This window comes from Streptopelia decaocto (genome assembly GCF_964273445.1).
Source record: "Streptopelia decaocto genome assembly, chromosome: 2".
NCBI classification, from domain to species: Eukaryota; Metazoa; Chordata; class Aves; order Columbiformes; family Columbidae; genus Streptopelia; species Streptopelia decaocto.
Genome location: NC_138655.1, coordinates 156,468,809 through 156,481,819, shown reverse-complemented (window position 1 = coordinate 156,481,819; position 13,011 = coordinate 156,468,809). Strand labels below are relative to the sequence as shown.

General features: G+C 40.0%; 1 protein-coding gene across 15 annotated transcripts in view; it reads right to left on the bottom strand.

Moving 5' to 3' along the window:
- Positions 1-13,011, bottom strand: part of KMT2C (lysine methyltransferase 2C) — a 203,464-nt gene that overhangs the window by 78,001 nt on the left and 112,452 nt on the right. For 12 of the 15 annotated variants that reach the window (XM_082046506.1, XM_082046503.1, XM_082046500.1 and 9 more), the window contains 6 exons: positions 12,735-12,906; positions 10,981-11,095; positions 10,065-10,237; positions 9,155-9,315; positions 6,712-6,825; positions 4,327-5,060 (listed from right to left, as the gene is read on the bottom strand). In XM_082046506.1, the coding sequence (XP_081902632.1) occupies positions 4,327-5,060; positions 6,712-6,825; positions 9,155-9,315; positions 10,065-10,237; positions 10,981-11,095; positions 12,735-12,906 (1,469 nt within the window). Of the gene's footprint in view, positions 1-1,754; positions 1,852-4,326; positions 5,061-6,711; positions 6,826-9,154; positions 9,316-10,064; positions 10,238-10,980; positions 11,096-12,734; positions 12,907-13,011 lie in introns of those variants that run through there. The other 3 variants (XM_082046501.1, XM_082046502.1, XM_082046497.1) reach the window with 2 other exon arrangements.

The following is a 13,011-nucleotide window of genomic DNA, read 5'->3' as shown; positions in this document are numbered from 1 at the left end:
GTGCTTTAGAGCCACCATTACCAAGTATTGGAGCCACAACCGCTTTAATCAATAAAAACAACCCAAAGCTCTTTAGTGTGACTTTTCTCTCCTATTTCACTGCCATTTAAGGTTGCTAAGAACTCATCCAGCTGCAAGGTAACATCTGTATCATATAACCCAAGTCCTGACACCAAGTGACACAGAATCACAGAATGTCAGGGATTGGAAGGGACCTCAAAAGCTCATCCAGTGCAATCCCCCCATGGAGCAGGAACACCCAGATGAGGTTACACAGGAAGGTGTCCAGGTGGGTTGGAATGTCTGCAGAGAAGGAGACTCCACAACCTCCCTGGGCAGCCTGGGCCAGGCTCTGGCACCTACAACGTGAAGAGGTTTCTTCTCAAATTTAAGTGGAACCTACTGTGTTCCAGTTTGCACCCATTAACCCTTGTCCTATCATTGGTTGTCACTGAGAAGAGCCTGGCTCCATCCTCCTGACACTCACCCTTTATATATTTATCAATATTAATGAGGTCACCCCTCAGTCTCCTCTTCTCCAGCTCCCACAGCCTTTCCTCACACAGGAGATGCTCCACTCCGTTCAGCATCTTCGTTGCCCTGCGCTGGACTCTCTCCAGCAGTTCCCTGTCCTTCTGGAACTGAGGGCCCACAACTGGACACAATATTCCAGGTGTGGTCTCCCCAGGGCAGAGTAGAGGGGCAGGAGAACCTCTCTGACCTACTGACCACCCCCCTTCTAATCCACCCCAGGTACCATTGGCCTTCCTGGCCACAAGGGCACAGTGCTGGCAACAGCATTAAGTCTGCAGAAGGAGCCAGACCTCAGACTCACAAAATCAACCTGCTTTTGAGAACGCAAAATTCCTCTTTAGTGACACCAGAACCACACCCGACCTGCTTTATTCTGAACCGTGACACAGAAGAATTTTTTGCTTTCAGAATTGTTTTCTCCACTTTTTACTTGTTTGGGGTCAACATGATCATCTCTGGACAGACAAGCAGTAAAACACTGTTAGGCTAAAATGTTTTAAGTGTATGTCTCTTCTTCAGTGCTGGGACCATGGAAAATAAGAGAGAACAGCAGAAAGCAGCACTTTGCTCAGCTGCCCAATATGAGCCTTTCCATAAGCCAGAATCATGAGAGAACATCTATTCTGGACACAAAACCATCAAACCTGCCCCAGAGAATTGTCACGTAGCAGAAACCAAAGCAGACCCTGGCACATGAGGTGTCTGGGGAGCATTGAGAACAGGTAGGAGAGAGCAGCAGAAAGAAGATTATTATAGTTACACATAGGAGGCTTCTTTCTTTTGCCAATTTGTCAATCGGTTTCTAAAATCATACATAATGAGTTGATTATAAAGGACGACATACATATATATATATATGTATATAGGGGTGCTGGCACCAATATCAGCATTTTTTTCCTCCGGAGAACTGGAACAAATATTAACAAAAAAATCGCAAATGCATTTTTTAAGATGACATAAATTGAGCACAATTAGATATAAATGCAAAGTGTTCTTTGGCAATCGAATATATTTAGAGGTTTCTGCTCCAATCCGCATCTCTCCATTTGGAAAAGGACAAAATTCTTTAAAAAACCTGAATGTTTACAGCAAAAACAAACACAAAAACCCCAACACTAAACCAATTTCTGTGTGCAATCCAAAAGCTAAAACGTTTAACCCCATGCCTTACTCACTGTGGATTTGCTTGATTGCATCTTGCTCAATAGGAAAGCACCTACCTGTAACAGAACATTTCTAAATCTCTTATTTATAGTCTCCAAACTGCTTTGCAACAGGTTTCAGTCCCTCAGCAAAGGCCCAAGTTAACACGGTGAACGTACAGCGCCTGAGATAGTTCTGTCATTGTTTCGGGCATATATATATTTATTTGTATATATGCCTACACGTATGATATATACCACACTGCACAGTGACCTAGAAAAATCCAACTGCAGTAAAACAAACACAAAATTCCCAAACTCAGTGGAAACAGAAGTCCTAATAATAAAGCTGGTTTTAGAAAACACCTACTATACATAAGCTTCTCTTTTTTTCAAAATGCACATTATCTATGGGTACCAGACTTGTATCCTTCATGCCCAACATGGAAAAATAGATGAACAAAATTAAAAACAGCCTGATGAAGAGTCTGAATAAATCCCCGAGCCCAAATCCCTACCAGCTAGTTAAGCTGAATTTATGTTACTGGTGGAAGATGAGGAAAACTGTCTATTTTTCACTAATCAAGTATCCACAGTGTCTTCTCTTTTTTTCAGTCCTTAAGACAATTTTTCACCGATTTCCACCAGGTGCCAATTGTGCTAAAACTGAATAATCAACGGAAAATAAGAAAGTACACTGGGACTTAAAGCATGCCCATGCTTTTCTTAGCAGAAAATTGCTATTCCCTTCACATTCCATCTCAATGGGTGTTTAAAGTGTAAGACACCGATCACCGAAATCAAAAGAAACCTTCACAGACTTCCAACACACTTTTACAAGACAGATCATGAATTTTGCAAGCAACTTGTCCAGTTCTACAACAGGTACTGCTAAGCTGCTAAATACCTTTTTATTTTAAAACATAATGTGCAAATTGTTGAACTGATTATATTGATTTAGCATCGCAGCTAGGAGTTGGTGTTACACCTGACTTCTAAACTGTAATTCAGCTCTGTTTTATTTGCATTAGTCACACCACTATACAGTATTACTCTGCTGTACAGACCAATGTCTATACTGTATAGATCAATGTCTATACTGTACATAGAATATACAAACTGCTATTTTTATAGCCTTTTTTTTTTTGTAAGATGTGTATCTATTCTGCTACAGGCATTTACAGTTGGGGTTCGACCTTCATGTTTTCCTCAACAGGTTCTCAGGTGGTAAACTGATTTTATTACCAGCATCATGATGTTGGTTCCAATGCAGAGCAGGGGCAAACAGCACAGAAAAATGAATACAGCTCTTACTGGAACATAAAAGAAGAGAAATAAACTTCCCCAAAAGAAAACCTGAACTCATTTTAGACTACCTAAGAGGGTCAAATGTAATTTTAGGACTGTATGAATGTAACTATTTCTACATTGGTACAGTCCTGAAATTACGTTGGGCCCTTTGAAGGCAATTGCAAGACTGATCTGGCCCCGGGTGAAAATGAGTTTGACACCCCTGGTCTAAAACCTTCCCAATTTAACTGCTTATGTTTGTTACCTTTATTAAATACTCTCAACCCTTTCAGAACACTCTCTCATGTATTTTCTTAATACATATCAATAATTTTGAACATGAAAAAAGGAAAGAAGCGTTCCATATATAAAAAGCTTTTTGAACATTAAGAAAAGCATGAAATCACCAACCCAGAAGTCCCAAAGACTAAAAATTAATTGTGATGAGAACAAAAATGAAACACTAATTTGTCACACTGACGTAACTTTTGTGTAGAATTTTGCAAACACAAAATAAATCCTACAGATTGATGAACCATTTTCCCCACGACTACGCAACTTGAATATAGAGCAAGATGTTGCAGAAGGCGACAGATCTGAGGATTCATTTCACTTATCAAATTTAATCCTGGTCAAACCACGACAATTTGTACCACTCAGTTCTTGCATGGTATTTGCTAATGTAAGAAAACCACAAAATTATTTACACCACCATTAAAAATGTCTATCAAGAAAATATCTGGCAGCGTGATGGATACAGAGTTGTACTATCCAAAATAAATATGTATATGAAAAATATTGAGAGGTAAGTTAAAAGGTACAGCATTATGTATATCTGCATTTGTAGTGTATGTATTCACAGAATCACAGAATGTCAGGGATTGGAAGGGACCTCAAAAGCTCATCCAGTGCAATCCCCCCGCCGGAGCAGGAACACCCAGATGAGGTTATATTAAAAATATAACAAATTTTATTTTAATTTGCTCTAAGCATGAGTTGAAAGAAACTTTAATTCTCACTAGAGAACCTTTATGATGTCTGGTCTTAAAACTATTTAACATGAAATTATCTTCTGGAAGTAAAAATACCACACATTGACTTATGAGAATGCATTGTAGAACCACAGAATGGTTTGGGTTGAAGGGACCTTAAGATCATCAAGTTCTGACCCCCCTGCCCTGGGCAGGGACACCTTCCACTAGACCTGGGCTCAGAGCCCCGTCCAGCCCAGCCTTGAACACTCCCAGGGATGGGGCACCTACAACAAAAAAGTTCTAAAGCCCAGATGATTTTAATGCATTATACCAAAATTGGAACTACGTGCTTCATAAATATTGAATGAAATATTCTACATGCTTACCTGTCTTGATCTGGGTCTTCCAGGAGAAAACTTGCGCTTGGTGATGGCCGGTTTCCCCATGCCGATTTTTGGAGTGACTGATATGTAGGTGGTTGGGAGCACGGACGCGGCAGCGGGCGGCACGGCGGGGGGCTGGCCGTGCTGTACGTCCCGCGCGGGATGCAAGTCTATCGAAACATCTGGCGAGGAAGACACATTTGTCTTGTTTATATTAACTGACGGGGGAAGCGAGGGGTAAGTCTCAGCTGGTGATTTTATGGGTTTGTCTCCAACTGGTGAACTATTTGCAACACTTTCACTTGCACAAGTAGTTTCTACTTCTAGAAGAGCTGGTGTTTCTGACTTTTCACGCGTTTCTCCTTTTTCTACATCTCTTTGCACTGTTATTATTTCCAGTTGTTGTTCTACGGGGATGCAAATATCTCCTTTACTTTCAGTCTCCTGCATTTCTGGCGTCACAGTTATGGTCTCAGGTACTGAAGACCGAGAGTCTACTGTGGGTACTTCTGATCCCTCCCCACTACCTTGTGGTAGCTGCGCCTCTTCCACTTGTTTGTCTGACTCCTGCTGTACTACAGCTTGAACACCTTCCGGCGCTTCCAGCGTTTTCTCAGGCTGACTGTCACCAGATGCTGCCGTCTTTTTAGGAGACGTTTCCATTTCAGCCAAATTAATTACGACAGAGGTTTCTGTTTCCAGTTCTGGGGCCTTTTCTTCTGGTGATGTGCCTGTAACTAAGAACAACCATGTTAAAGGCTCAGTCCAAAAAACTTACACAGGTGTACTGGTCAACAAGTGTACTTGGTACACATCAAGTACACCAAGTACATATCGCTTTACTGACGTGAATTTAATACGTAGCTTAAAATATACTTCATAAATCTCTTTCTTCATATCTACATTTATAGTAGTCTATGTTTTTAGTATATATTCCCACTGTTTGAACATTATTATTCTTCCTTGGAACACGGCAGAGTAAATTACAAGAAAGCAGACCCGAGGTTAATTTTTGAGGAATCTGAACACACATTTCCAGGTAGGCAGGTAAAAGCAGCTTCTCCTTTTTAATTTCTGCGTATTGAAGACGTATGCTAGCATAAATTAATGTATTTTAAGCAACTCTTCCAACACTTCCAAAAAGCAGACAGCTAAGAAGAACAGGACAAATACAAATAAAGAAAACATTTCCCTCCTATCGCTCTTTCAGACCTTAGCAAGGCACCTGAAATAAAAATACTCAGAGCTGGTTTTTAATTTACTAATGTCATGGATTTCTTTCAAAAATATCTGTCTAGCCTTTCAATGACCCAAATCAAGCACCTTTCATTCCCAACTTTCTTTACCAAGGGGTTCCAGTGTCTTGTCTCCATTCCATGGAGAACCATGTTCTTTGCTTTGAATTTGGTTCTTCAGATCTTCTTTTGATGTACCCCGATTCTCTCACAGGCCACTTACTTTCTATTATCTTCTTAAATTCACACTGCTACAGCCTCCTCAGCCACCACAGTTCAAAGCCCAGCATTTTATTATCAATCTGTTTTCACTGGTAGAGTTGATCACAACTAACCTGCAAGATACTTTTTTGCTATGGCTTTAAATGCAGGTTTCTTGGCTGACTTAGAACCACTCAGCACTGGCTGGTGGTGGATGGGACGTACTGGAAAGTTCTTTGCCATCAGTCACTAACACATTTAGAGGACTTGACCCAGCAACCATTCTATTTGTATCCTTTTCTTTGGCTGGTATTTCATGTGTATGAAGATGCATTTATTCCCAGAACATAAATGGTCAGCTAGTGCAGCACACCCTGTCTGGTTGAGTATATTTGTTTATTAAACAAATTATCTTTATTTACAAAGGGAAAAAAGAAAAGAAAGAATCCTTAACCAAAGATACTTGTGAAGTTACAACCATGAAGCATGTAAACTGGAACTAAGTTCTACAGTGTGGCCCCCCAAAAATGAGGGTAATTAATGCAACCCAGTTACTTGCAGCTACAAACAAAAAAGACTTGACGAGAAAGTGTGAGAAACTGTATTTAAATAGTAACAAATGGTGGTTTTTACTATAAACCTCCAGTGTACAAAAGCATTTAACTATATTTCCAGCTTTTGGAGAAAGCCAGTCCCACCAAACAAGTGAAACAATTCTCTCTTCCACAACTATTCTGAAAACTATCTCTGCCTCCAAAACAATAGTTCTTCAGCAAAAAACTTCGCACTCTTGCTTGAGAGTTCAGATAGTAGAACTGTTGTAATTTCTCTCCTACCATTTCCAGGCACTATTTCTTTTTCAATTTATAAATTATCACAAATGTTACTGAATGGAAATGGATTCTGAAGGTTTGGTTCTGGCATTTTCTCAGACTGCAAATCTCGTTCTTACCGTCTGTGACACATCCAACAGCTGATTCTTGACCAGGGCCATCACCAGCAATGGGCTGTTGCTGAAATGTCACATCCTCTCCACCACTTTCCATTTCCATTTCACTTGTACAAGCTTAAAGAGAGGCAAAGAAGTTATCAACATTGATACAATGTTTATTCTATTACTCTGTCATCCGTAGTTCCTGTCGCTGTTTGACCTTTTGGTTAAAGAGAACAATATTTAACGGTACAACAGGAGTTAGGACAAATCAGGTCAATTAGAAGGTTAGGGAGACTATATAATATTCCTTAAAGAGCCTTTTTCTCATTAACACTGAAGCTATTTTATCTTTCAGACACTGAAAAATATCTGTAAAGCAATTATATACAACTAATTGTGACAACTGAATTTACCCAGTCACAGAATCCTGCATTACTTGAGCGATACGAAGGGTCTTTTCTCATACTCCAGCCTGCTAAATTCAACACAAAATGTAGCATGAGGGCTGCAAACATTTATACAAATACTATGATGGCTTATTGCATAGATATGAGGTTCTGTGTACTGTCACCACCTGGAACACTGATCTTCAACTTACCTGTTCAACAACATTGAAGTTCTAAAGTTTAAACTTTAGAACTACAATATATTAAATCTGTGAGTTCCCCACATTAAATAAGGTATTTGCATGGAAAAGGTGCTAGCGAGTGCTTCTTTGGCTGACAGTATCGTTATACAGCACAGAAACAGGAAATACTTATTTTTTTCTTCGCGTAAAAGATTTTTCAGTTAATAAAATTCATTAAAATGCACTAGACAAAGTAGGAGCCGGAAAAATAAAGAACATGCTACGTGTTAACTCAAAAGCAACAGATCCTCCATGGATGTAAGCACAAAAAAAGTCAAACAATAGAGCTTTCTGTTCAGGAAAGTCTCTTTAAAGTTCAAAAAGCCAGGAACTATGAGGTGATGCTACTTTTAGCACCTCAAAACTGATCTCAGACTCTGCCAACTTTAAAGTGATATTTCAGCTTTGAGGAAATGATCATTTATATTGGCTCCAAATCTGATTTTAATGTACAAAAGTGCTCTCCTGGGTACAAAACACGGCATGACTGTTCTGATGTAATAGCTCCAGATTACTCCTAGTAGTTGAGATGACAGTTCTGTTCTTCCTTGGGGAGAAGAGGATGCTTGTCAGAGCTTCTACCAGCTAGAAATCTGAACAGAACTATTACTTCAAACTTCAGCCTTTCAAATAAACCTCTTACTTATTCAAAAGGGTCTTCAGTAGAAGACCGGGAGTTTTTCCAGTGTTAAGTGGCCAGGAAGGCAAATGGTACCTGGGGTGGATTAGAAGGGGGGTGGTCAGTAGGTCAGAGAGGTTCTCCTGCCCCTCTACTCTGCCCTGGGGAGACCACACCTGGAATATTGTGTCCAGTTCTGGGCCCCTCAGTTCCAGAAGGACAGGGAACTGCTGGAGAGAGTCCAGCGCAGGGCAACAAAGATGTTGAAGGGAGTGGAGCATCTCCTGTGTGAGGAAAGGCTGAGGGAGCTGGGGCTCTTGAGCCTGGAGGAGAGGAGACTGAGAGGTGACCTCAGTAATGTTTACAGATATATAAAGTGTGAGTGTCAGGAGGATGGAGCCAGGCTCTTCTCGGTGACAACCAATGATAGGACAAGGGGTAATGGGCACAAACTGGAACACAGGAGGTTCCACTTAAATTTGGGAAGAAACTTCTTCTCAGTGAGGGTGCCAGAGCCTGGCCCAGGCTGCCCGGGGAGGTTGTGGAGTCTCCTACTCTGGGGGCATTCAAACCCGCCTGGACACCTTCCTGTGTAACCTCATCTGGGTGTTCCTGCTCCGGCGGGGGGATTGAATTAGATGATCTTTTGAGGTCCCTTCCAATCCCTGACATTCTGTGATTCTGTAAGTTTTGGATACTACTTGGATATCTTCCTAAATTTTCCTAATACGCTGCCTAGGAGTCCAACTGGGTACCAACCTTTCAAAATGCAAGTGACTTTCAAAGGTTGAAGTCACCACTTTTTCCTAATTTAAGTGCATGTGTTCACTGACAAGAGTTTTTCTGATCACCTACATACATTTACTTACTGCCACTTTCATCCAGGATCAGCTCTTTCATAATTTCTTTGCTGCTCTCAAAAGGCATGCACTGACATATACAGGCTAACACCAAAGAGAATGATTTATTTCCACAAAACATCAGTTTGAACACACAAAATGTAGACTCTAATTCAGGGTCCTGAAGCCAGAAAGCACATTGAGAAGGCAGCTCAGCCACGGATTGCTTGAGAAGCTGCTGCTAAATAAAGGAATAGATGAACTCCACGGAGTAGAACATGAGTTTGGCTGGTTCACCACAGACCTAGTGAGACAGCTGCAGATATTTACATTTGACATCAGCATTTTGGAAATATAAAGATTACATTTGCTTACCTGTTATACTGTCAGGTTCAGGAATGAGTTCAGAAGTGTCCATGACATCACAGGACTGAGTCTGATCCCCTTCCCCTTGTTTACAAAGAGTGCAGACGTAGTCTTTCAACTGAGACTCCAATTCACTACCTGGAGATCTGTCACATTCTACGTGAATCCACCTGGAGAGATTAATTCACTGTGACTATGATCTTAATAATAAAAATATAAGATATCCTAGTAAAAAAATCAAGAAACAGCAGTGTTTTCCATTCCTCTGAGAAAATAAAAAATTGCGTGACCAATGCTTTATTACGGAGTATTTTAGAGAAATAAACATGATGCATCAGTGTATCAAGCAGTGAACAAATTTAAACGCGAACTAAACTGTCATTAGAGCCAATTGGACACCACAACGTGTACAGCAACATCAAGACGTTGCGCAGCAAGATACAATAGCACTGAATATGAAACAGTCTTACATTCTTACAAGATTCTCAGTAGTGCTTTTCTTTCAATTACTGGCATAGCAAATCCCACAAAATTAAACAGAGAACACCTACTTGAAAAATTAACAAAAACAGACTATTGCAAACAATCCTGTTTATACAAGTCTTTAAATTTAGGATGACAACTCTTCTAGTCTGCTTACTCACAAAATAGATTCAACATACAAAGCAGCAGCACATATTTCTCTGTATAGCTCAGTTAACTGCCAATTAATACTTATTTGCTAAGATTAAAATAGGATTAGCTACTATTGTTCACTGTATTCAGGGCTGAAGGATCAAGATGTTGCGCAACAAGATCCTATAGCACTGTACATCAAACAAACACAGCCCACACCCCGCACAGAAATGCATCCACGTCATACAGCTCACCATAAGCTTTAGGCACTTTACTACACTTTAACAAAAATGAGGGTTCTTACCTTTTGCACATGTGACAATGCAACATATCTTTCTGGAAGTCTTGGAGGCACAGTTTTTCACAGAAAGGACAAGATAAGTTGTCTTGCTGTTGGTAACAACTGTCACATACCAAACAATTATGGTGCCACTGACAACTTGTTCGTGTGCCACACTCAGCACATATTCTACAGTTCTAGAGATCACAAGAATTTAGTTGTTAATTATGATATTTCACAAGGTGATAGCACTGCCATTAACTGACATTCTCCTGTTTTGAATTAAATTAAACAAAGTTTCTGTCCTTGATTACATTAAGAAATTATGCAGGATCTGCTAATGGAGCGTGAAGATCCTGTGCAACACCAACAACAGTTTCCTTACATTACTCCTTGACTTGGAAGTCAGGGAGGCTGTTTCTTATGAGACCAAACTTTATTATTCCTAACCTCAGTCATCATCTTACGGCTGCCATAAACTGACTATGAAAGTACATACATCTCACATACAGGGAGTCCCATGGTTACGCTGAAATCATATTTTTATTATTACCTACACTTACAAAGTTACTGATAAAACAACAAATTCATCCTGACCTCCTGAAATGCAAAGGAACCATTGAGCCAGTAGTAGTCGAATTTAGAGAGCCTTTGAGTATAGATTACACATATTACAGCATACATTTTAGTTTACTCTAGGTCATTAGGGCAGCTTTGATTAAGTGCAGGTGATCTACTTCTGTCTGGATCCTCCACTTCTCTTTTCCCCCATAGGGACTGATTTACTATCCTATGTAGGCCTCACAATGAAACACAAACGGGATTCCTTCAGAAACTACAAGCAACAGCCATTCGCAATACACTTAGAACAGCATAATGTGGATAACAAAATTTGGGACCCTATAAAGACAAGGAATTATTCTGAAACCTTTCGACTTACTTTACATTTCCAACCATTTGTTGGCACAGCGTCCATAACTGGTTGTAGACAGAAAGTATGGTAGCCTTTGTCGCATGTATCGCACACCAACATCTTGTTGTCTTCCCCAGAATGTCTATGAAAAGTAACATTATTTAAAGAAGCTGTAATAAAAAGATCTACTTAATGAAAAATTTAAACACAAAGACACAGAGCCGAGCTCATGAAAATATATGAATACCACTTAGCAACAGTTCCAAAGATATATGCCCTATGATTACTATGATTACTTTAACAAGTGCTGAGCCTGTGCAACCATTCCAGCTTCTAGAAATCAGTCCACACATACAGGGAGATTTGTTGGCCTTTCTGTACTGAGATCAGTTCAAAATCTGCAATATGTACTTTATTTCTTTCTGAAAAGAAGATGCAATTGTACTTGTTCCTACAAACAGCCTATTTTTTCCTAAGAAGAAAATAAGCCACCACCTCTTGACTATCAGAGCACCTACAATGTTAAACAATATGACTACAAGAGCACAAATTACAGTGATAAAATAAATTTGCAGACAACAAGGCACACAGTTTGGTAATATCTAAATGCATTGTGTTCTGCCTTAGTTTAAATCACTTAATTTAATAAATAAGTATGCAACAAGATTTACCTGAGTAAGTTCAGAACATAAGGCATCACACATACTAAGTACGTTCATTACCTGGGAGAGCTGGTATTTTAAAAACCAGTCAAAGCTCTCTCTCTGCATGGAGATATGCTTATTAAAGTGCTGTTCTTCAACACTGGCATAAAACTGCCAACCTGTGTAAGGTAATAGGTGTGAAAACATCCCATTTTCTTCTGCTTTTCCACTGGAAAGAGGGTTTGTTAGCAAATACGGTAATTACCCAGTATGACGTTTTTAGGGATACCTTTTAGAACGTGCTTCACTATTACCTTCACTGCTGGCATTTGCTATCAGCTGGGTGGTATCAGGGAACAACCTTTAAAGTGGTGAATCCGAAAGGGCGAGTGCGCTGCTTGTAAAGCAGCAAAGTGCTGGCTGAGCAGCTACATGAGGCGGTAGTGAAGTAGCTTTTTTCCTTCATACTGTCCCAGCTGCTATGACTAAAGCTGGACAAAATTCTTATTTCTTTTCTAGTAAGGCCTTTAAACCACAACAAGCAATCACAAGCACCCTGCAGTGCCCATCGGATCGGGTTATATGAGAACAAGCGTACAAGTGGTCAGAGTTTTCTAACTGAACACTTCTAATAAAGCAACAACATTTCATTGTCTCACTGTTTGTCTGGTGTAACAATTCAATCATGGTCACTCATGTCACTTTGTTTCTTTGCTCAACTAAGCCACGTTTTTATTTTCATAATGACTCATTAACTGGCTCTGAAAGATATTATGAAATAGCATAGAGGGCCTAATGCAAGGGACCTCCCTGGTACATGGTACATGCACGGCCCAAACATTGTCTTTTAATTTGTTAATCTGGTAAATTTGAGAAAAACCCTCTTGTATAAAAGGAGGAAAACATCAGAAGGTTTTGCTGCTCTCCAGAACCCACCAAGAGAATGATGACTATGGGGGTACAATGTGCTGGAGTTCCGGCTCAGCTCTTTTATAATAACGCTCCCAACACAAGGGTTTGTTCAGCTACTTAATATAATATGATAACAGATATATCTGGGCAAATAAATAGATGTTTTAAAATCAGAGCGCACAGATCTCACCCCATCCTCTTCCCTGCCCTTCCAATCCCACTTACTTGCAGTTCTGGCACACTTTGCAATCGGGACACTGCCAACCTGCTCTTTTCAAAGGCGTGACTTGTATGTCCAGGCACATCCCATGGTAGTGCTGGCCACAGGTAGTACAAAAGAGTTGATCCAAGAGGTCTCCAGGGCTGTCGCACACTGCACAATTTGCTTCTTCCTTTGCTACAGAGAAATCATTTTTTCAATTATTATTTCGTTCAAAATTACGAACAATTCAATGAACCTAATGAAGCCGAGAGATTCTTCAGTAGTTCTTACGCAGAAAAA